At 38.3% G+C, this 24,921-nt stretch overlaps 1 protein-coding gene across 1 annotated transcript in view; it reads left to right on the forward strand.

The window, feature by feature from the left end:
• The window catches only part of Ubr1 (ubiquitin protein ligase E3 component n-recognin 1), a 113,986-nt gene that overhangs the window by 4,983 nt on the left and 84,082 nt on the right, over positions 1–24,921 (forward strand). Inside the window, exons 2-4 of the mRNA XM_051183611.1 lie at positions 7,502–7,758; positions 11,196–11,274; positions 17,080–17,190. Coding sequence (XP_051039568.1) covers positions 7,502–7,758; positions 11,196–11,274; positions 17,080–17,190 — 447 coding nt within the window. The remainder of the gene's footprint in view (positions 1–7,501; positions 7,759–11,195; positions 11,275–17,079; positions 17,191–24,921) is intronic.

The following is a 24,921-nucleotide window of genomic DNA, read 5'->3' on the forward strand; positions in this document are numbered from 1 at the left end:
TCTCCATCTGAGAATCTAGACTATCTGATCCCAGCTTTTCATCTCTGTGGATGTGCTATTTCTTAATTTCTTTGCTGCCCCTAGTCAGAACAAGTTCCTGTAGCCATGCTGGATGAGACATTTCAGTCCTTTCTCTACAAAGCAACCAGTGTAATCTTTAAGAGTAAATCAGTTCTGTATCAGTCTCTTCAGTGCTTCATAGAGACTCTGCTTGGAAAGACAGGTGTGTAAATCAGTGATGCAGGATGAACCATGGAGAGGGTCCCTGCCCATTCTTTACATGCTGCCTTTGAAGGTCGTTTCAAATTTCCCTTGCCATCCCATTATCCAGTTTCTCTAAAGATGTCATTCCTATGCTGTATTCTATGAAAGAATTTCCATTGTCTCAGGTGGCCTAAGACAAAATATTAAGACCTTACTACTTCCTGGTGACTTACTATGAATTCCTGTACATGAGTCAACATGGAAAACACAATAGCTATTTTCATTTTGGTTGACAACTTTGGTCCTTTTTATTTTCTTTCTTGAGATGGGATCTTGTTATATAGTTCAGCCTGGCCTATAACTTACAATATTGTCTTCTAGAATGTGTGTACCAACACACATAGCATTATACATCCTTTAAAAAGTCTTAGGTCCCTATAACAAGTGAAGTGCTTGTGGAAATAGATTATACTAAACAAATACCACTGAAAGGCTGCAGAAGAGTTACTGTGCTTCCTGAAATACCACTTGTTACCCAGAAGCAATTGCCCTGACCAGAGCCAAGTCCATAGTTATTCTCTTAAGTATTCCTTCTAGTATTTGCCTTAATGCTGTTCTTCAAAACAAAGTCTACTTGACTTAGTAGGGTGAGACTCTATCCACTTAATATGTTTTTATGGGCAGACTTTTAAAAAAGCCTTTCAGCTTTTTGTTTTTATGAGTAAGCTAAGAAATGACGTTAGCTACAAGGAAGGTATACCTTTTCATTTATTCCTCTTTAAATACACATGCTTTACTTTGAAATCTAAGAAAATATTTGTTGTTTTGGAAATGTATAGTCCATACAGCAGAAAGAGCTGTAGGACAACATTGCATTCATCCAAAGACTTCAAAGAAAAGTGTAGTCAGAGAAGAAAAAGGAAGACAGTGGTTCAAAAGACAGGGTGCTTATAAAAATGAGAGTCTGGCAGCATACTTACCCTTTATTGAAAGATGAAAGAGCAGAGAGAAAGAGTGAGAGAGACCTTGCTTGTCACAGGCCTCCTTGATGTATTGCCCCGACTTATGTTATTAATGCCATAAATACATGGGAAACCTGTTTACAGACAGGACAAGGCTAGCAGAAATAATGAAATGTAGTATGAAAAAGTGGCTAAACATCAGATTAAGACTGACAATATGAAACTTAATAGAAATGAAATGGAACCTTATAAACTAGGTTTACGTCCATAGGTGTCTCCATGTAACTGACCTAGGGTGTTAGTTGCACACATTCTCCAAGTTGTAAGTGTGGTATAGCTGTCAAGAAGAGAATGTGCTCTTTGAAAGCAGGGATTGCCTGGGATCTCATGCTTGAATTTCAGCCCGTTGTTGTTGGTTTTTTTCTTGATATTCCATGTCTTTATTGAGAATCCACTGTTTGCACCAGTAACTCAGATCACACCATGTGATTGTTGATTGTTTTTAAAAATATGAATTTGTCTCCTGGGTGGTGGTGATGAACACCTTTAATCCCAGAGGTCAGGAGGCAGAGCGGCAGGTGGATCTACATGAGTTCAATGCCAGCTTGGTCTATAGAGTGAGTTCCAGGATAGCCAGAGCTGTTACATAGAGATAACCTATTTTTTTTGGGGGGGAGTAGAACTTGTCACTATCATGCCTTTAGCAGAGGCAGGCAAAATTCCCTGTCTTGGGGAAAAAAGAAGGAAAGAAAAAGAAAGGAGAGAGAGAGGGAGGAAGGAGGAAGGTTAACTTGTCAAATAGTAGTAGTACAAGAAAACTTTGTATACCTAAGAATTTCTTGATGCCTCAAAATGTTTTCTAATTGCTGATTAGTACTACCTACCTATGAAAAATCCAAAGCCTCTAGATTTTGTTACCCCCCTTAAGAGAGAGAGAGAGAGAGAGAGAGAGAGAGAGAGAGAGAGAGAGAGAGAGAAGAATAGGAAAAAAGAAAGAAGCAGCAGCTAAACCTATGGTGACTCACACCTTTAATCCCAGCATTCGGGAGACTGGGGCAGGCAGATCTCTGAGTTTAAGACAAGCCTGGTCTACAGAGCAACTTCCAGGTCAGCTAGGGCAATATGATGAGACTGTCTCAAAAACAAAAAACAAAAAAACGAAATAACAAAACAAGACAAAAAACAAGTAAAAATTAAAAAAGAAAATTAAAGAGTGACAGGTCTCTGAAGACTGCAGATGTTTAATAGTTGTCTTACTGAAGGCTACATTGTGGTTTAAACAAGAGTCCACCAAAGTTCCATTTTCAGAATGATGCTCCCAGAGGGGCATCTGTAGCTGCACATTTTAGAGTTGCAAACTTTATCTTTTAGTCTCCATGGGGATTAGGAAAATGTTCGGAATGTCTGGGAATTTAAAATGTTGTGAGAACTCGTTTTTATGGGACAGTTAATTAGGAAAGCTAGCTTTCCCTTAATCCCAAATGTTGTGGAGAAAATATTTGTTTTTCTGGTCTTTCAATGTAAACATTTAATTCCCGTTGCAAATGGAGGAAAAGACTTAGAAAACAACCAAAGGGGGGAAAGAAAGAGAACATTCACCAATAATAATGTCTGAATAACTTCATTTACTCAGTAAAAACATATTGTATAATTTAAAATTTTTTACTTTGTGTGTGTGTGTGTGTGTGTGTGTGTGTGTGTGTGTGTATGTATGTATGTATGTACGTATATATATATATATGTATGACCTTATTGTATATGTGTAGAGTTCAAAGGACACCTCAGGAGTCAGTTTTCTCCTGCTACCTTGTGGTTTCCAGGATTAAACTTAGGTCTTTATAGCTTCAACATCTTACTGGCCTCTGTGTGTGTGTGTGTGTGTGTGTGTGTGTGTGTGTGTGTGTGTAAATCTCAAAAGAGATTACAGAAATTTTAATTGAGAATTGGGTATAGTAGCTCATATTTACATTCCTCCAGTTAGGGAGGGCAAAGCAGGAGAATTATGAGTTCATAGCCATCCAGAGCTGTATAGTGAGTTTCAGGTCAGCCTGGGCTACCAAGAAAAATCTTATTTCAGTGATAATAATAGTAACAATAGACCACCTCTTTTCCTAAGGCTCAGGGATTCTTATGGAAAGGGGGCTGGAAAGGGTATAAGAGCTAGAGGCAATGCATAGTGGATAATTATAAAGAAACAGTGTCTTTTGGACAGAGCAGGAAAGCTACACATATGAATTTACAGGGATTTTGATAACATGCATGAAACCTGTGCAAACCCAAGCCAGACTAAATCACAGCATGGAGATGGGAGGTGGGCATGAAACCCCTATCAATGGAGTGGCAATTGGAGACAGGAGAGATCCTCCTGCCTCTGCCTCCTGAGCAATGGGATTAAAGGCATGCACCGCCACTGCCTGGCTATGACAGTTTTTTCTTAAGAGTGTTCCTGATAAGTCAGCCACACTCTAGAGGAAGAACATTTGGGCAGCACAAATTGGTCTTTATGGGTTAAAAAGACAACAACAACAACATAAAGACACAAAGACGGGTTGGTGGGAAATAGGGAGAGGTAGATCTGGGAAGAGTTTGGGAAAGGAAACTGAATATGATCAAAATGTTGTATGAAACTCTCAAAGAACTAAAAAATTAAAAAGGGGCTGGAGAGATGGCTCAGAGGTTAAGAGCATTGGCTGCTCCTCTTGAAGTCCTGAGTTCAATTCCCAGCAACCACATGTTGGCTCACAACTGTCTGTAACTCCAGTTCCATTGGATCCATCATCCTCACACAGACACAACAATGCACAGAAAAGATAAAAATAAAAACAAATCATTTTTTAAAAAATTAAAAAAAAACAAATTCCATAGCTATGATAATAGTAGAAACTTTTTGTAAAAGAGTATAATTGTACTGCATCTACTGTAATGGTTCTATAGACAAAGTTACAAAGGCTTGATGTCAAAATTTGCCTTGTTATTTCTAGCAATGAGTACTTAATGTAGTGAGAACTTCTATTGTGTATTTGTACTGTTCCTGTTAGTATAAAGGGTTTTGAAAGGCAGCTCCTTTCCTCAGGAACTTTCAATCTACTCGAGAAAGGGCTAGTTGTAAAAAGTTAAGTTTACCAACTTGATGGCTAGATGTGGTAGCACATGCCTTTAATCCCAGCACTCCAGAGGTGGAGGCAGGCAGATAGATCCCTATAAATTTGAGCCTAGCCTGATCTACAAAAATAAGTTCAGGACAGACAGGGCTACATAGTGAATGAGACCTTGTCTTCAACAGAAACAAACAAACACACAAACAAAAACCCAAATATATTTTCTAGCACGCACCAGGCCATGGGTTCATCTCCCAGAACTGCAAAGTGAATGAGTGAATATTTGTAAATGATTATATTAGATATGGGTACAGAATGAATGTCTTCTTTAGAAGTGCTGTATTGGAATTAACAGGAGAGATTTTCTGGCTTTATCGGTGAAGGATTATTACTGAGCTGAGCCTTGAAGAAGAGGTAAGGGAGAAGATAGAGGAGTGAGAGCTAGTAATTAGACCTATAGAAAGGGCACTGCTGGCATCCACATTCAGGTGTTCTGAACCAATCAACAAGCAGTATAAATACATGGTTTAAAAACATGGATAGTTTGTGTTAAGGCATAAGAATATTTAGTAGTATCCAAGACTTTAGACAGTTGTTAGCTCAGAGTCTTCATTAGACCAGAGAAAGATTAAAGGGAAGATTAAAGACAGGATTTCTTGTGTAGCCTTGGCTGTGCTGGAACTCTCCCTTTATTGTTTTTGTTGTAGTTTAATGCAAAATCATGCAAATCAAGAAGGGTAAAGTTAAAAGACCTGTGTACTTATATTTGCTTTAGCAGAATAAGCATTGACACCAGAAGTTGGAACTTTTTTTTTTGGGGGGGTGCATATCAAACCCAATGCCTTATATATGTTATACAAATGTTTTACTATGAGCTGGGTGTTGGTGGCGCATGCCTTTAATCCCAGCACTTGGGAGGCAGAGGCAGGTGAAGCTCTGTGAGTTCGTGGCCAGCCTGGTCTATCTAACTAGTTCCAGGACAGCCTCCAAAGCAATACAGAGAAAGCTTGTCTTGAAAAACAAAAAACAAACAAACAAACAAAAATGAAAACCACTGACAGTGAATGAAGTACTGTGTGGCTAACCTGTGATGCTCACGGGTTGTGTCACTAAATGCAATTTTAGTTACAAATGTTCTACCATGTAGATAGATAGACCCCCAGCAGCATCTGTAGACAATTTTAAGGTATACATGATTACATTTTTTTTATAAACATGATTATGCTAATCAAAATTTGTCTTTTCTACTTAACGGTATTTTATGGCATTCTATATAAGTAGAATGGTATGTTCTGCTGGGCATGGCAATGTATCCCTTTCACCTGGCACTCAGAAGCAGAGTCATACTATCTCTGCAAGTTCTAGGCCACCCTGGTCTACATGGTGGTGTTACAGGCCGGCCAGAGTTACGTAGTGAAACCCTGTCTCCTAAAAAACTGAAGGGGTAAGGAGTGATATGATCTGCCTTAATGGATGTATTTTTATCTGTAGATGTTTAGGCAGACTTCAGCTTTTTTAGTTACAGTGAACATAACTGGTATTTTTGCACACTTAAGTAATATGGTTAAAAGGAAGGTTCTGTGATTTTTTTTTTCTCTCATTAACATTGAGGTTTTTAGTGGTTTGCTTTTATGAATAATTTTGTACCCGAGATATCTAAGATTAACTAAGCTTCAGAATGATTTCTGTAGATACATGAGTACGCGCGCGCGCGCACACACACACACACACACACACACACACACACACACACACACACACACACACGCAAATAAAAGTTTACAAAGTGTTTAAATTAGTTTTTTCTCTTTGATGGGACAAAACATCTGGGAAGGTTGGTTGATTTTGGCTCCTAGTTCCATGGCCAGGAAGGCATGGCTACCTGGTGGTGGGAGCTGAGGTGGCTGGGTCATACTTCTGTGACTGACTAGGAAACAGAGGCTGGGGCAGAGGGTACTGAAAGGCTGGCTATAACTGCCAGAGTCAGTTCCTTGGCTACCTACTGCCAAGAGAGGTTCTACCTCTTCAGGCTCCACAGCCTCCCAACTGTTTAAAAACATTGCATATTCAAACCACAGTAAAGACAGGCAGTGAAAACTAAATCTGTTCCAGAGCTCTTATCATTGGTAGTTTATTTTGATTTTTTTTTCGGAGATTTTTTTTTCTTATTTTATTTTAAAAGGCTGGTCTCATATAACCCAGGCTTTGAACTTATGTGTAGTTGAGGATGATCTTAAACTTCTGATCTTTTGTTTCTGTCTCCAGAGTGCTGTGTTATAGGTGTGTATCATCATGCCATTTTAATGTAGTACTGTGGGTGGAACCCAGGACTTCCTGTAAGCTAGATAAGCACTCTACTACCTTAGCCATACCCACCCTTTCCACAGAGATCTTCTATTTAAATATAAGTATATACAGCATGTCTTCTCTCCTCCTCTATATAAACAGTAGCATATGGACTCACTGTCCTGTGCCTTTTGCCATTTTTTTTTTTTTAAGTTAGGTTTTTTCTTTAATACAGGGTTTCTCTGTGTAGTTGCCTGGCCTTTTGTCTTTTACTCAACAGTATAACTTGAAGAATATATCAGGACATATATCTCCTCATACTATAGCTGTGAGCCATCTTGCTGGTCCGGTTGATTCTCCTCTTATTTTGTATTGATGAAGGATAAAGATTTTGCAAATTGCTTTGAAAGTGAAGAATTATACTGTTATTTGTACTCCTTGATCATTAAGAAATAACTTGGTATCTGGGCATAGTGGGGTACACCTTTAATCCCAGCACTTGGTAGACAGAGGCAGATGAATCTCTGAGTTCATAGTCAGCCTGGTCTACAGAGCAAGTTCCAGGACAGCCAGGATTGTTACACAGAGAAACCCTGTCTCGGGGAAAAAAAAAAAAAAAAAAAAAAAAAAAAGAAAGAAAGAAAGAAAGAAAGAAAGAAAAAAGAAGTTGGCTTTAAGGGTATGGTCCCTGGCAGGCCTGTCTTACTTCAGTGTATGGGTAGCACAAATTGGATTTAATGGGTTAGATACACATACATAAAGGAAAGGGGAACAAAGTTGGGAGGGGTTAGGGAAGTAGGGGGTAGAGGTAGGGGAAGGTGGTAGTGAATATATGATCAATAAGAATGTGTATGAAATTCTCAAAGAATAAGATACTGTACTTTTTTTCTTAACTAAAAAAGGAACTTGTAAAAATAAAAAGTCTGATTGTCATCTTTTTTTTCCTTTCAGTGGTGGGATCAACAAGGTGATTTTTATACTGCTTTCTTACATCATTTGGCACAATTAGTACCAGAAATTTATTTTGCCGAGATGGATCCAGATTTGGAAAAGCAAGAAGAGAATGTACAAATGTCAATATTCACTCCACTGGAATGGTACTTATTTGGAGAGGATCCGGATATTTGCTTAGAGAAATTAAAGCACAGTGGAGCATTTCAGTTGTGTGGGAAGGTTTTCAAAAGTGGAGAAACAACATATTCTTGCAGGTAAGCCTCAGACATTTATAGGGTTGACTATAATTTACAGATTATAGTTTGCATCATGCCTGTTTCACGATGTCTTTTTCCCAGTTTATCACTGTCTGTAGTACATTTAGTCTAAAGTTCCTTTCACCTTATGCTTTAAATCCATTTTTGCTCATTGAACTTGCTTTTTAATATATGACTTTTTTTTTTTCCTTTTTTTGTTTTGTTTTGGTTTTCAAGACAAGATTTCTCTGTGTAACAGCCCTATCTGTTCTGAACTCATTCTGGAAACTAGTCTGGCCTCAAACTCTCAGAGATCTCACTGCTTCTGCCTCTTTAGTGCTGGGATCAAAGGCGTGTGCCACCACTGCCTGGCTCATGACTTCCTTTTAAGCAATTCTCTCTCTCTCACTCTCTCTTTTTTTTTCTGTTCTTCAAAAGTATCCAAGAAATAGATCTTTGCATTGTGTACATGTAATATAGTCAGCATACTCTATCTGAAACTTTTGAGATGAGATATATTTCAGAGTTCTGAATACTTCCTCAACAGCATCTTAATAGAACCTTGTAATCAAACAGCAAGATTTCTGTAAGAGATCTATAAGTATTCACAAAGATATACTCACAGATAATATAGAGTCTGTAGTCACAGGCATGAGCCCCAGTATCCAGGTTTTATACATATATTAAAATTTACATTTTAATAAATATATTTATTTTGTGTGTATTTCTTTGCTTGCTTTGTTTTGCTTTTCACTACTAACTGAAATTTTGTATAAACCCACAAAGTAACAAAACTTTTCAGAAGTTTTGGTTTTTAGAAATGTAGGTAAAGGGTTATGTGGGAACAGCTGGAATGCAGTTGAAGAATGTAAGAGGTCAGTTGTGTGTAAATTGAAGGCAGGTGTAGACCTATTGTTTGGGGTAAACAAATTGTCTTAAATGTCATTGTAGATCAGAGAAGTGTTTTACTGCTTGAATTTTTTTTTTTTTTTGAGACTTGGGTTTCTCTGTCCTGGAACTCACTCTGTAGACCAGGCTGTACTCAAACACATTTGGGACTTACTTAAAGGTGTGCACCTCCATGTCCAGTAGAAATTTTTGACTTGGATATTAGCACCACTTTTGTTTTGTTCTTTTTATATTATAACTGTGCCTTTTTAGACTTTTGTCAGCAGTTTCATTGTTTATGTTTGGCTGTCATTTTAGGCCTCACTGAGTATGTATAGTTTTATGGGTTGTTTCTGTTTTCCCTGTTTCCTACAATGTTTTTATTTTATTCTGTGTGTTTTGGCTGCATGTGTTACCTGTAACTACCTGGAGTTACAGGTAATTGTGAGCTGCCAGTGCTCTTAACCACTGAACCATCACTTCAGCCTTTAGTTAACAGTTTTCAAAAACAGTTTCTTTATCCTGTTACTTTCTCCAGAAAAAAAAAAAAGTTAGCTTTTGTATTTGTATTCTATTTTGCTGTGTTTTTATCTTTCCAAAATTTCTTGAAAACATTGTGACAATTAAGGGTTGTTAGTGTGTAGAAACTATGATTGCTGTTAAACATCCAGAATGTATAGGATAGTTCCCTCTACCCCAACAAAAAAATTACTAGTTAATTCAAAAGTGTCAGTAGTGCTAAGGGAGATTATTACAGAGAATTACAAATTACCAAAATGAATACCTAACTGTGGGGTACCCAGCGTGATACATGTATAATGTAACCCTTATACTTAGGGAATAGTCTCAAAGAAGCAGGGGTGAGGGTGGGAGGGTTGGGGAGTTCAGGGATTAGGGGGCCAGGAGGAGTTTAAGAGCCAGAAGACTAGGGTACCTGTTACTAGATAGTGTCTTTCAAACATGACAGGGAAGCTACACCCATTAAATAAGATCTGCATAGTGGTGACACCCATTGACTTGCCAGCACGGGCAGGAAGATTTTACAAGGTCTTACCTCTAGATCAAGAGCTGCTGGCAATCAGTGACTGTGGAGAGAGGAAGAGTCTGTTTTCTCCCGGGACGAACTCCTTGGTAGGTTGTCCAATCACAACGGTCAGCCTTAAACACATATACATATGAGCAACACTAAATGGACTCTGTAGGGAGTGTGTGTGTGTGTGTGTGTGTGTGGTGTGTAATAAAGAAGAGGTCATGAATGTGAGAGGGAGTGAAGAAGGACACAGAGCAAGTTGCAGGGGAAGAGGGGAGCATAGAGATTATGTAAAATACAATGCTCATATGGAATTCTCAAAAATAAAATTTGAACTAGAAACTTCTTTGGACAGATTAGATTTTTACAGAGAATTTAAAGAATTTCATGCAACCTTTATGTCCTATCAGCTGTTTAAAATTCATCCACTTTTCCCTCATCCTTTTTCTCTCCTTCTAGTCCTAAAATCCTGTTGTGTGTGTATTTTTAAGACAGGGTCTTATTATGTAGCCCAAGCTAGCCTTAAACTCACTTTGTGGCTCAGCCTGTCTTTCAGCTCTCAGCAATTCTCCTGCCTTAGCCTTAAGAGTGCAGAGAGTACAGATGTGTGTCACTACATCAACTCTATTGTTTTTGTTTTTATTTATTTATTATGTATACAGTTATCTGCATGCATGCTTGCATACTAGAAGAGGACATGAGATCTCATTACAGATGGTTGTGAACCATCATGTGGTTGCTGGGAATTGAACTCAGGTCCTCTGGAAGAGCAGCCAGTGCTGTCAATCTCAGAGCCATCTCTCTAGCCTCCTAAAATTTATTTTTTAACTTTATAATTTTATCTAGTCACTTATTTAAAAAGTTTAATTCTGTACCTTGTAGTAACTCATGTTCATATATTACTCTGAAAATATGAAATAGAATTATGTACTATAAAAAATAATTTTGTTGACTCAGTGGTTACTTCTTATGTGCCAGGTACTGTTTGTTCTAAGTGTTTGGGATCCATCAACATATTAGAGAAAGATCTTTTCCCTGCAGTGCTTGTATTCCAATGAATTTTGTCTACATTGAAACCTCAGTTATAATGCACAGTGTTTATAAAATAATGTGGTTTTCTTCAGGGCAGATAATCTTAGGAGAAACATAATTTTTTATGCAATTTTTATATAATATTTCACATAATTAACAGTTCAAAGCCAGGTAACACTCACATGTGCTAAGAATAAGGCTGAAATTGTGGCAGCAGTGTTGTCCCTTTTTCAAAGTGCTCTTTTGTTTTGTTCTGTTTTTTGAGTTAGGGCTTCTCTGTGTAGCCCTGGCTACCTTGCAACTAGCTCTGTAGATCAGGCTGGCCTCTAACTCACAGAGATCCACCTGCCTCTGCTTCCCAAATGCTGGGTCCAAGTGTTCTTAGAACTCCACTTTTGGGGCACTTTTGTATTCATTTTGTCAACACACAGGAAGCTTACTCATAGTTATACCTTAAGTATCAATGTAAATTGGCTTTTGGAATCTAATTCTTTATCTTTTTCAGGGATTGTGCAATTGATCCAACATGTGTTCTCTGTATGGACTGCTTCCAGAGTAGTGTTCATAAAAACCACCGTTATAAGGTATGAAAAAAATTATATATAAAAGCACTTATATAGTAGGAATCTGATGACCTAGTCCAAATTTTGAGCAGTGTTTCATTTCCTGCTGTGTAGCTCTGATGTGTAGTTAAATCTGCCTGATGACAAGGCATCTACTACTTCAAGAAGGGTCTCCTTACAACATTGTGTTGTGACATTAATAAGACAGTATAAAGCATGTGAATCACTTAAAGAATAAATAAAAACCCCTAGACAGTGGTGGTGCACGCCTTTGATCCCAGGACAGGAGGCAGAAGCAGGTGGATCTCTGTGAGTTTGAGTCCAGCCTGCTGCACCGAGTGAATTCAAGGACAGAGAAGTTAGTAGTGTTTGTTTCGTTGTTAAACTTTGTATATTGTACCTTGTGTAGATTATTTTGACAAGAAATACTTTGTAAAAGAAAGAAGCATGGTTGGGTGATAATACTGTACACCTTTAACCCCAGCACTGGAGAGTCAGAGTCAGGCAAATCTCTGAGTTTGAGGCCAGCCTGGTCTACAGCCAAGATGACACAGAGAAAACCTGTCTTGAAAACAAAACAAAATAAAAGCGACAAAATGCCAAAAAACAAAAAATGGAAAGGAATATGAAGGTATATGTAAGGGCAAGGGCATATTCCATCTCCAGAGGATGGAACAAAAGGCACCTGTAATTTTTATTTATATTCTTCTGCATTATGAAAGTTTTCCTCAGTAATTTTCAGCATATTGCCTAGATAAATACATAATTTTGTTTGAGTTTGGGTTTTTGTGTGCTTGAGGTTTAACTTAGTTACACAAGGTAGATGAGCACTGTGTCATGGAGCTAGTCTCCCAGTCCTTACTTGTTGATCTTTGTGGTGCTGGAAATTGAATCCAGTTTGCTTTGTACAAACATGCCAGGCAAGAGCTCTATCATGGAGCTATAACCCAATCCAACAAGGAAAAAGTAATGAGAATTGAACTTAACTTCCTATGTGTTAGGCAAGTGCTCTACCACTGAGCTATATTCCCAGCTCTAATAATTTTCTAATGCTATAATATTTGTGTATTTCTAAGACAGGCTGTCACTCTGTAGTCTTGGCTAGCCTAGAACTCACATTTTAGCACAGATTGTCCTTGAACCCACTATTTAGTACAGGCAACCTTGACCTGGCAATAATCCTCAGATTTTGAGATTTCATACATAAGTTCTGAATGCTGTTATATTTGAAAGACAATATGCAAATATATACTCATCCTGAAGAACAGAATTCTAGATATATAAAGCAGGCTGATGCTAAGATACACCCTAATAATTATTTTGTCTTGTTTTTGTTTTATAGGCAGAGTTTCACTGTATAGTCCAGGCTGGTCATGAACTTAGAGATCTACTTGCTTTTGCCTCTGAAGTGCTAGGATTTAGAGATGTATGCTATGCTACCACACCTGACCATAGCCTTTTTTTTTTTTTTTTTTTTTTTTTTTCAGTATTTTGAGCCAGGGTTTCTCTGTAGCTTTGGAGCCTATCCTGGCACTTGCTCTGTAGACCAGGCTGGCCTCCAACTCGAGTGCTGGGTTTAAAGGCACGCACCCCCACCACCTGTCCTCCAGTTCACTTTTAACAAATGTTATGAGAGACATAGAAGGTACAAAGTACACAAGGTCTGAACTTCATCCACAGAATGTTTATATTCAAGTGGGGATACAGGATACACAAATCAGATAGAGATATGGATAGAAAGGGACAGAAAAAGGAGATTGCGGATGGTTTTGAATTCTTCTTTGGATATGTTCTAATTGGCTTTGAGATGTGTCAACTCAAGCAGGCCCAATACTGTATCCGGACCACCCAACCTGCTTCCTCAAATATTCAACTCCCCATCCCACCCCCATCCCAACCCCAGTTTACCCAGGAGATCTCTTCTATTTTTACTTTCAGGAAAGTTCATGTGTCCTTCTTTGGGCCTTCTTTGTTATCTAGCCTCTCTGGGGCTGTGGATTGTAGGTTGGTTATCCTATACTTTACTCCTGTACTATACTCCACTTACGAGTGAGTACATACGATGTTTTTCTGAGTCTGGGTTACCTCACTCAGAGTGATTTTTTTTTTTTTTTTTTTTTTTCCCTAGTCCATCCATTTGCCTGCAAATTACATGAGGTCATTGTTTTTAACAGCTGAGTAGTACTTCATTGTGTAAATGTACTATGTTTTCCATATCCATTCTTTGGTTAAGGGGCATCTAGGTGTTTCCCAGGTTCTGGGTGTTATGAATAATGCTGCTATGAACTTAGTTGAGCAAGTGTCTTTGGTATGATTGAGCATCTTTTGGGTATATGCCCAAGATTGGTATAGCTGGGTCTTGAAGTAGATTGATTTCTGTTTTTCTGAGAAACTGCCATATTGATTTCCAAAGCGGCTGTACAGGTTTGCACTCCCACCAGCCATGGAGGAGTGTTCCCCTTTCTCCACATCCTCTCCAGTATAAGCTGTCATCAGTGTTTTTGATCTTTGCCATTCTGACAGGTATAAGATAGTTTCTCAGAGTCATTTTGATTTGTATTTTCCTGATGACTAAGGATGTTGAACAATTCTTTAAGTGTATTTTGGCCATTTGAGATTTTTCTGTTGAGAGTTCTTTGTTTAGATCTGTACTTCATTTTTAAATTGAACTATTTGGTATTTTGATGTCTAGTTTCTTGAGTTCTTTATATATTTTGGAAATCAGCCCATTGTCAGATGTAGGGTTGGTGAAGTTCTTTTCCCATTCTGTAGGCTGTTATTTTGTCTTATTGACTGTATCCTTTGCCTTACAGAAGCATTTTAGTTTTGGGAGGTCCAATTTATTGTCAATCTTAGTGTCTGTGCTACTGTTGTTATTTTTAGGAAGTGGTCTCCTGTGCCCATGTGAAGGCTACTTCCCACTTTCTCTTCTAGCAGGTTCAGTGTACCTGGATTTCTGTTGAGGTGTTTGAGCCACTTGGATTGAGTTTTGTTCAGGGCAATCAATAGATATGGATCTTTTGCATTCTTCTACATGCTGGCACCCAGTTATGCCAGCACAATTGCTGAAGGTGCTTTCTTTTTTTCATTATATAATTTTGGCTTCTTTGTCAAAAATCAGGTGTCCATAGATATGTGAATTTATGTCAGGGTCTTCAATTTGATCCCATCGGTCTACCTGTCTGTTTTTGTGCCATTACCAAGCTGTTTTCATTACTGTAGCTCTATAGTAGAGCTTGAAGTCGGGGATAGTGATACCTCTAGAAGATCCTTTATTGTACAGGATTGGTTTGGCTATCCCAGATCTTTTTTTTTTCCATATGAAGTTGAATATTGTTGTATTGGGATTTTGATGGGGATTGCATTGAATCTGTAGGTTACTTTTGGTAAAATTGCCTTTTTTTACTATGGTAATTCTATCTATCTATCTATCTATCTATCTATATCTATCCATCCATCCATGAACATGGGAGATCTTTCCATTTTCTGATATCTTCTTCAAAGGCTTAAATAAAGGTCTTGTTATACAGCTCTTTCACTTGTTAGGTTAGAGTTACCTCAAGTTATTTTATATTATTTGTGGCTATTGTAAAGGGTATTGTTTCTCTCAGCCCGTTTATCATTTATATATAGGAAGATGCAAGGCTTTATATAGATAAAAGTTTTCCTTTCTCACTGGAAAGAGTGGATTTTGGATCATAATGAATAGCTAAAGATTTTTCTCTTTCTTTTCTTTTTTTTTTTTCCCTCTGTGTAGCCTTGGCATCCTGGAACTTGCTGTATAGAACAGGTTGGCAGAATTTTCTGTCTTTTAAACTTGATTTATGTCATTTATTTTATTGACTTTTAAAAACTTTATTCTTGATTTTATTTATTTTTTTGAGACATTGTCTCACTATATATCCTTAGTTGGCATGGAGCTTATTATGGAATCCATTCTGGCCTTAGAGATCCACCTGTCTCCAGAGTGCTGGGATTAAAGGTTTATAGCCACTATGCCTGGCAGATTTACTAAATTTTTGTTCCTAGACAGGGTTTCTCTGTGTATCTCTGGCACTCACTCTGTAGACCAGGCTGGTCTCGAACTCACATAGATCTATCTGCCTGGCTCTGTCTCCTGAGTGCTGGGATTAAAGGCGTGTGCCACTACCACCCAGCTGACACATTTTTTTTTTCTTTTGAAAATACACTTTTTGAAAATATATAGTTATGGTTATAGTTTCCCTTAGTTAGGATTAAAGATAAGTTACATATAGGACTTTAGACTCACAAATATAGGATAGATGATAGAATAGTTTCTTTTAATCTTGCTAAATGTTAATGGACTAAATATTGTTAACTCTGATTCTTATTTGATAACTGTTGTGTTATATATTTTGCTATGTTAAGGTTAAAACCCTTCTTTTTATTTAGACAGAAAAGAGGAGATGATGGGAGATGCCATTATGTATATATGCTTCTCATACTGGTTAATGAATAAAGCACTGTTGGCCAATAGGAAAGCAAGATAGGAGGGACTAGGAGACAAGGAGGAAATAGGAAGTAGTAAGGAGGAGCCAAGATGGAGAGTTGGGAGAAAACAGTATGCCGGCCGGCTCCCCGGTAAGAGAAATACATAGATCAGCAGAAATGGGTTAATACTTAAGACAGAGCTAGCCGATAAGAAACAAGTACCTGGCCAATAGCATTGTATCAAATACAGAGTCTCTGTGCGTTATTTGGGGCTGGCACGGCGGCGGGACAAGACCAGACAGTGGGCGGAAAACCATACTCCTTACAAATGGAGTGTGTCTTTTTTCTTGTTTCTTTATTCCCCCATTGGTTGCTTTTAAGGCCTCTATCTTACTTTTCTCTTCCTTGGCATTTTATCTAGCTCAAGTGTTTTGATTTGTTTGTTTCTCAAATGGCCTCTCAGATGAATGAAGCTTATTCTCTTAGAGGGTCAGTAAACTGCAGCTTGACTAAAATCTTGCTTGTGGTGTTTGTGTGGATTGCAAGCTAAAATATGCTTCTGTGATTGTAGCTGATGAAAGCGTGCCTCAAGGGTGGTCTGTGCTTCCTTATCAAATGTTTGAAGGGCAAGTTCTAAGAAAGAGTCTAGATCACGTTGTTATCATTATCCTCTACCTGAGTTAGTATATTTTAGGTTTTTTTTTTTTCCCCTAGGAACACTGAAAGGGAAAAGATTATAGTTGCTGTAGAAAATTAATATAAATGAAGATACTGTATTAAATGTTTCTTAATTCCTATGTATCATATTGATTCTATCTATCTGTCTATCTATCTATTTATCCATCTATCTATCTAATGGGTTTTTCTTTGAGACAGAGTTTCTCTGTAGCTTTGGAGGCTGTCCTGGAACTCACTCTGTAGATCAGGCTGTCCTTGAACTCACAATGATCTGGCTGCTTCTGCTTCCCGAGTGCTGGAATTAAAGACATGTGCCACCAACGCCTGGCTATTATATTGATTTTAAAAGCTCTGTGTAATAAAACAAGAAAATTCATACATCAGAATTCTAGATTCTAAAGACTTTTCTTTTACTTTCATTCTCCACTAGTTTATACTTAATTAAAAAAAAAAACTTATTTTTAAAATGTGAAGTTATATTTCAAAGGTTTATCCATTTAGAAGGTGCATTATTGTTATGCTGAAATATTCAGGTAGTTGGCATTTCTCAGGTAACTTACTAAAACAATTCTGTTACATTCAATGCAACTAAAATTGAAGTGTTAATATATATTTACTATTTGAATCAAACTTCTTACTTTTCATTGCTCTATAATAAAATTTGGCACATTGAAAAAATCATTTTTCATTTTTTAGATGCATACTTCTACTGGAGGCGGGTTCTGTGACTGTGGAGACACAGAAGCGTGGAAAACGGGCCCCTTTTGTCTGGATCATGAACCTGGAAGAGCAGGTACTACAAAAGAGGTAAGAAGCTTAATTGCTGTTTTAAATTTTCTAAAATTTGATGAGAATAAACATTTCTCTGGAGGGAATCAATTCCCACATAACCAAAATGAATTCAAAATATGCTTTGTTAAATAGTCAACTTGGACAACAAGGATAATAATGTATGGCATCAAAAGAACAAAAAGAAGTTGTTAATAGATAAGAACAGAATGTAATGAATTTGAAAACAGAATGAACACATGAATTCAGTAATGTCTTTTCTTAAAGGAACAGAAAAATGACAAATAGACTCAGTGGATACATCTTAGTCAAGAAAGAAACCTGAGCAAGTCCAGATATAGACAGTTAGATGCAGGAGGGAACTATAGGACTGTAGATACAGATGAGGTATGGGAACCACAAAAGACTGCTGAAGGATTCTCAGCTAATATGCCTAAAAATGAATTATTGGTTTTTTTGTTTTGTTTTGTTTTGTTGAGACAGGGTCTGGCTGTCCTGGAACTTGCTTTGTAAACTAAGATGACCTCAAACTCACAGAGATCCTTCTGCCTCTGCCTCCCAGTACTGGGAACACTACAGTCTGCTGTAAAAATGAATTGTTTTAAGACAGTGCAAAGTACCATTCAGAAGCCTAGGGAATACTTGGTAGGTAACATTGACAAATTTGGCAAAATTGCCAGCCACAGTGTAGCATTTTCCCCCAAACACCATGTTCATAAGGTTTCATAGACAAATCTTTGAAAGTTCCAAGGATTTATGCCCTTTGAACTATTTTAGATCTCCATATAAGCAGTGAACACATCTTAGGGACAGATGATGTTCTTCGTTGACTTTTTGTTTGAAGACCTCTCTAGATATTAGAGTTGGGTGTTGAAGTCTTTTGCTATTATTGTGGATGGACCTATGTGGCCTGCTAAGCCTTTTAACATTTGTTTTATGGAATTGCTGGCCCCAAGATTTGACACATAGATATTTACAATAGCTATATTCTCTTGATTGTTTCTTGTATTAATATGTAGGGAATCCTTTCATCTCTTCTGACTATGTTTGGTTTGAAATCTGTTCACAGCTTCCCTCTGTTTGGTAGGCTTGTTTCTGACCATTGACTCCCAGTTTTTGGATGTCTTTGCTAGCTGAATTTCTTGGTGATAGTTGGATCTTGTTTTTTAGTTCAACTTAGTCTATAAATTGAAAGGCCCAGGCAGGGGTTGGAGAGATGGCTCAGAGATTAAGAGGATTGACTGCTCTTCCAGAGGTCCCAAGTTCAATTCCCAGCAACCACATGATGGCTCACAACCATCTCTATAATGAGATCTGATGCCCTCTTTTGGTTTGCAGGCATACATGGAGGCAGAATGTTGTATACATAATAAATAAGTCTTAAAAAAAAAAAAAAAAAGAAAGGCCAAGGCAATTTGCATTCAGGGTTATTATTGAGGTTAATTTTCAAGGTATACTATTACTGATGGCTTTGTTTGTTTCTAGTCATTGGGAGTTCGTTTCTGGCTCTCATGATAGTTGTCCTAGGTTTATATTGGATAGGACTGGTCCCTCCCAGTTGTCTGTCCTTTCATGCAATGTATGCTTTCTTCTCCCTTGAAAAACTTTCTAAAGTGTTGACCTAGTTGTCATGAATTGCTTTTATCTTGAATACTTGTATTTCTCTGTTCCTTTACTGGATAATTTTTCAGGGGAAGCAGTTTTGGTTGACAGTTTCAGGGCTTTCGATATTACTCCACACTTTTCCTGGCTTTGAGTGTTGCTAAGGAAAGATTAATGTTTTGATCTTTCTGCCTTTGCTGTGAGTTGGTGTTTTGTTTTGTTTTTTTTCCCAGATATTAGTATCCTTTGTTAAATTTAGATGTATGCCATGGAGAGGTTCTTCTCTGGTCATATTTAGGAAATTCTTGATTACAATTTTAAAAAAATAGATTGTCTAAGCCTCTATACATAATTTGCCATTAACTCCTCCTATGCCATGGATACAGGATAGGTCTCTTGAATGTATCTGAGACTTCTTGCAAGTTTTGGTTATCTTCATTTTTTTTTTCTTTTCTTTATGTATGCCTGTATGTATTATTGTCTCGACTCATGCTCTATCTCTGAAATTTGGCCTTAATCCTTGGTCTTGATCTGCTGTGACCTTTCTTTCATTTCCTCAAAATTACCGATTCTTTCATCCGTCTGTATCTTTCTTGTGTGGATTCTAATTGACTTCTTAACTGTTTATGGAAGTCCTCTATGTGACCATGGACTCTTTTTAAAAAAAAAACAGACTCTGAACTCTCTAAGCATTTTAGCTATCTCATTACCTTTGTTCTGGTATTCAGAAGTTGAGTTTGTGGAAGTGTAGTGTAAAGCTCTATGTTTTGTGTTTATTGTGTGCTTTGTGCATGCATTAGGTAAGTGATCTCTGGTTTTTCTTCCCCCTTTTCTCACTGTTTTGTTGATCTGTGTCATTTGATGTGAGTCCTCTTGGTGCTTTGTTTTTATGTGCATTTGGGGACAGACTGGAGGAATGGCTTGACAAGTCACAGTGTGAGCAACAGGAAACACTTTTGTGCTTCACTGATATCCCTGCTAGGGCTTGGAGACAGTAGCACTAAGGTGCTGGTTGGAGAAACACACTACTTAGTTGTTTTTTGGTTTGGGGGCTAAGAGTAGCAGTAAGTCAGGAAGTGAGGAGGGATTAGGGAAAAGGGCAAGAGGAGAGGAAGTAAGAATAAACAAGGTATATGGGTTAGAGGTTGAGACGCAATAAAGATTGTATATTAGATTTAGAGAAAATGTTCTGTTACTGACTGCATTTGTACATATCTGTGAATGTTTAGGCCTTTCTTTGTCTGCTGTTTCCTTTTGTGTTTGTTTGTTTGTTTGTTTGTTTGTCTGAATCAAGCTGTGTGGCCTAAGCTGGACTGAAACTTCCTAAGTAGCCTAGGCTGGCCCCTAATTCTACTGATCATCCTGCCTCAGCTTACCAAGTGTTGCGATTGCAGGAGTGTACCATTTAATGGTTCTCTGTTTTCCACCTGAAACTCAAGAATTTTTCTCTCTTTATTAGGGCAAAGGTTTCAATTCAGTGAGAATGTTGTAACTGGGGGACATGCCAGACAGCAGGGAAGTTATTTACTAGAGTATGAGCTGCTTTTTAGTAGGTATACTCCTTAAAATTATACTCCCATCCACAGTAACCATTAACTGTCAGCTGTCAGTCAGGATGGGGTGGGGCCTCAGGTGCCCCTCTCCCATGATAAAATGTTGAGAAGCCCAATCTTGTGTATGTAACCACAGCTGCTATGAATTCATGAGGCAGTGGCCATGTCATGTTCTGGGACATCTTTTTACCATACCCTGTTCTTACACACAGCACCGTATTCTCTTGCTCTTGCATTCTTGCTCCCCCTTCAGCCATGTTCTTGAGCCTTACATATCTCCTTTAGGGGCTGGAGAGATGGCTCAGCCATTAAGGCATTTACTGCTCTTATAGAGGACCCAGTACTCAAATGGCATCCTCCCAATTTCAGGAGATCTGACACCCTCTTCTGGCCAACAAGGGCACACGTGTGATACACACACAGGCAAAACACTTTTTTTTTTTTTTTTTTGAGACAGGGTTTCTCTGTGGCTTTGTAGACCAGGCTGGTCTTAAACTCACAGAGATCTGCCTGCCTCTGCCTCTGCCTCTGCCTCTGCCTCTGCCTCTGCCTCTGCCTCTGCCTCCCGAGTGCTGGGACTAAAGGCGTGCAAACACCACTGCCTGGCTCAAAATACTCTTACACATAAAAATAAATAATATTTTTTTTCTGGTTTTCCGAGACTGAGTTTCTCTGTATGACCCTGGCTGTCATGGAACTCGCTCTGTAAACCAGGCTGGCCTGGAACTCACAGAGATCTGCCTGCTTCTGCCTCCCTAGTGCTGGGACTAAAGGCGTGCATTACCATTGCTGATAAATTGAAAAGAAAATAAAAATTAAATTCCTTTTAAAAGATAGGAAGAATGATTAGGAAAATTGAACAACTTATGTAGATAATATTTAGTCATTAGTGTTTTTAGATGAAATAATTGTGTTATGATAGTCTTTCTAATTAAAAGATACATATCAATGGGACTGACCTAGGCTCTCTGCTTCTGTGTAAGTTGTGTAGCTTAGTCTGTTTGTGTGGCTCCTAGTAGTGGGATCAGGACCTGCTCCTGGTGCTTAGCTGGCTTTTGGGAACCCATATCACATGCTGGGTTGCCTTGCCTGTCATTGATGCAGGAGGAAGAGCTTGGTCCTGGCTTAACTTGATGTGGTATGCTTTGTTCAAGCCTGTGGGAGGCCTGAGCCTTTTGGAATAAAGATGAAGGAGGAGTGGATGGGGTGGAGTAGGGACTGTAGAAGGGAGGTAGGAGAAGGAATGGGAGGAGAGGAGGGAGGGGAAACTGTGGTCGGTATGTAAAATAAATGAAAATTTTAATTTAAAGAAAGGATACATATCAAAGTACTGAGCCAGGCATAGTGGCACATATCTTTCATCCCAGCACCCAGAAGGCAGAGGCAGGTGGATCTCTGAGTTCAAGATTAGCCTGGTCTAAACAGTAAGTTCAGGACAGCTAGGACTGTGCAGAAAAACACTGAAACAAACCAAAAAATAAAAAAAGTACTCAAGGGTAAAAAAGTCATGACATCTGTGTTCTACATTAAAATATTTGAACAAGAATAAATAAAGCATATATGGAAAAATGTTGCACTATTATGTTTAAATAAAGGTGTAGTGAAAGGGTCTATTTTTCTGCTTTTTACTGATAAAAATGTAAAAAATAATAGCAGAATTGATTAACACTAAAGAAGTAACACTAAAGAAGTTGCTCCAGAACATGGAAGAAAGGAAGGGGAGTTTTGTACATTCATTCCAGGAAGCCAGAAAACACTAATATCAGATTCAACAGGATGTAGATGTTCTAGATTAGTCTTATTAACAGTTTCATGCTGAAACCCTAGTATAGCATTAGCAGGTGAATTCATGAATGTTAGGATACAACACAACCATTCTTTTATTATTATTATTATTAATCTATTTATTTTACATCCCAGCTGCAGCCTCCCTCCCACCTCCTCCCCGCCTACTTTCCCAATCCCCTCCTCCTGTGTTTCCAGCTAGGAAAGGGCAGGTCTCCTATGAGTATCGATAAAACATGACATATCAAGTTACAGTAAGACTAAGCACCTCCCTATATATTAAGTCTGTGCAAGGCAGCCCAGTATGAGGAATAGTGTCCCAAAAACCAGTAAGACTTAACAGCCCCTGTTCCCACTGTTAGGAGTCCCAAAGAGAACCAAGCTACACAACTGTAACATACACTCAGAGTGCCTAGGTCAGTCTGATGCTGGCTCCCTGGTTATCTGTTTAGTCTTTACAAACCCCTAGGAGCCCAGGTTAGTTGATTGTGTAAGCCTTTCCGTGGTGTTCTTGACCCCTTTGGCTCCTATACTCCTTTCCCCTCCTCCTCCACAGGATTCTGAACTACACCTAATGTTTGACTGTGGGTTTCTCCATCTGCTTCCATCAGTTGCTGGATCATACATCTCTGATGACAGTTGGGCCAGGCACCAATCTGGTCACAGGAGAAAGCCAGTTCAGGCTACTTATCTGCTATTGCTGGAAACCTAAGTAAGGTTGGGTTCTCCCTGTAGAATCGGGAGATTCCTCTGGGCCAGGCTCCCACCCAACCCCAAAATGTTCACTGCCCCCCCCAACAGTGCCCCTCAGCACTCTCTCCCTCTGTGCCTACCCCAACATGATCACTTTTATTCCCATCCCCACTCACAAACTCTCTTCTATTTCCCCTTCCCAGGGAGATCTGGGTGGCCCTCTAAGGACACTTCTTGTTACTTAGTCTCTCTGGGTGTGCAACATAACCATTCTTACATTGCTAAAGAAATCCCCTCTTGGAACTCACCTGTGAAGGCTCTTATGTCTTAGCACATTGGAGAGTGTTCTCTTGGAAAGCATCTTCAGTTTCTTTCGGAGACACTGTCCTCAAATCAAAAGCCATACAAAGCACATTTCATGTTGGAGCATCAGTGTTTCAGAAATAAAAGACAAGAGAACCCTTTGTTGCTCCTATTGACCCTGTTCTCAAAGTGATGGGGGATATCCTTCTGTATATATGTTTCTCTTATTGGTTGATGAATAAAACATTGTTTGGCCAATAGCCAGTAGAGGCAGGAAGACAAGGAGAATTCTGGAGAAGGTAGGCAGAGGGAGACCAGAAAGGGATGCCATGTAGCTATGGGGAAGATAGGATGTGTTGGCGTTCTCTGGTAAGATAAGGCCAAGTAGAAATACATAGATTAGTAATTATGGGTTAATAATTAAGAGAGAGCTAGTCAGTAAGAAGCCCTAGCCATCGGCCAACTGTTTAATAATTAATATAACGTCTCTGTGTGTTCATTTGGGACTGGGAGCTGGTAGTGCTAGCAATACTGGAAGAACTAACAAATCAGATCAAAGCTAGACTGAGCTAAGATATATAAATATTGCAGAGGACAAATCAAGTAGTTATGATTGTAAACTGAAAAACATACAAAAAACCTCAAGAAAATTAACCAAAAATGAATGGGAAATTACAGTTTTTTGTTTATTTGTTTGCTTGCCTCTTGTTTTCTTTTTTTTTTTTTTTTTTTTTTTTTTTAAACAGAGTTTCATTGTATAGCACAAGCTGACCTAGAACTTACTTAGGTCCTTCCCAAGCATAGCCTTCCAGTTGCTGGAATTACAGCTGTTCACTACCATGAACACTGAAGTAAACAAGCTACAACAAAATGCCCACTTTTCTATTTAGAATATTTGACAAATATTTTTGAATGGCCAAATCAGCAATTAGGAAATGTAATATCAATTCATTATGATAGAAAACAATAAAATTTGTTCATAGGAGGAGACTAGGAAATAATTATGCTAGATATATTCATTCATTTGTTTGTTTATGAGACAGGGCCTCTCTATGTATTCCTGCCTAGCCTGGAACTCACTATGTAGATCAGCCTGGCCTTGAACTCACAGAGATGAGCCTGACTCTGCCTTCCAAGTGCTAGGATTAAAGATGTGCCTCACCATGTCCAGCAACCTAGCTTTATTTTTGAAAACCAAATTTAGTCCCAAATAATCTGATCTCGAACATTTTTTTGATTTAAAATTAGATTGAGAAAATAATAGACATTCTGAAAGTGTTTATCTGGAGGTGAGAGAAGGATGCTCTAGGTAGCACTGTGTATTCAGAATTTTATTCTCTCTGCTTTGGTGAATGTGATATCCATACTCTGTCAGGTACATGGAATTTCGCCAAGCTTATTGGAGAATCACCAAGCTTAACCAGGCCTGAGACTCTTTATTATGCATGTAAAAGCATTTTCTCTAGTAGTTCTGGTTAATGGTTAATTTGCTTGTTTTAGTTTTTTAATTGTTTTAATTAGCTTCTGATTCTCTTGTTCCAGTTGAGTTTATTTCTAAGATGCAAATGCAAATGCTTATCATCTATGAACTCAGCTTCTGATGCATGGTGGCAGAGGAGCTTATTTCAACTCTTCATTTGAGAACACCTTTATGAATGGTTGAAAGAAAATGTTGAGGGGGAGAAAAAATGAACAGGAATATTGTCTTCTAATGTTGATATTAGTACCATTGACTTTGTCTCTTTAACAAAGACATGTGAACACACTATTCAGATAGGATGCCATGTTGAAGAGGGATTAAGACTAAAATAAA

Source organism: Phodopus roborovskii, unplaced genomic scaffold (assembly GCF_943737965.1).
Source record: "Phodopus roborovskii unplaced genomic scaffold, PHOROB, whole genome shotgun sequence".
Taxonomy (NCBI): Eukaryota; Metazoa; Chordata; class Mammalia; order Rodentia; family Cricetidae; genus Phodopus; species Phodopus roborovskii.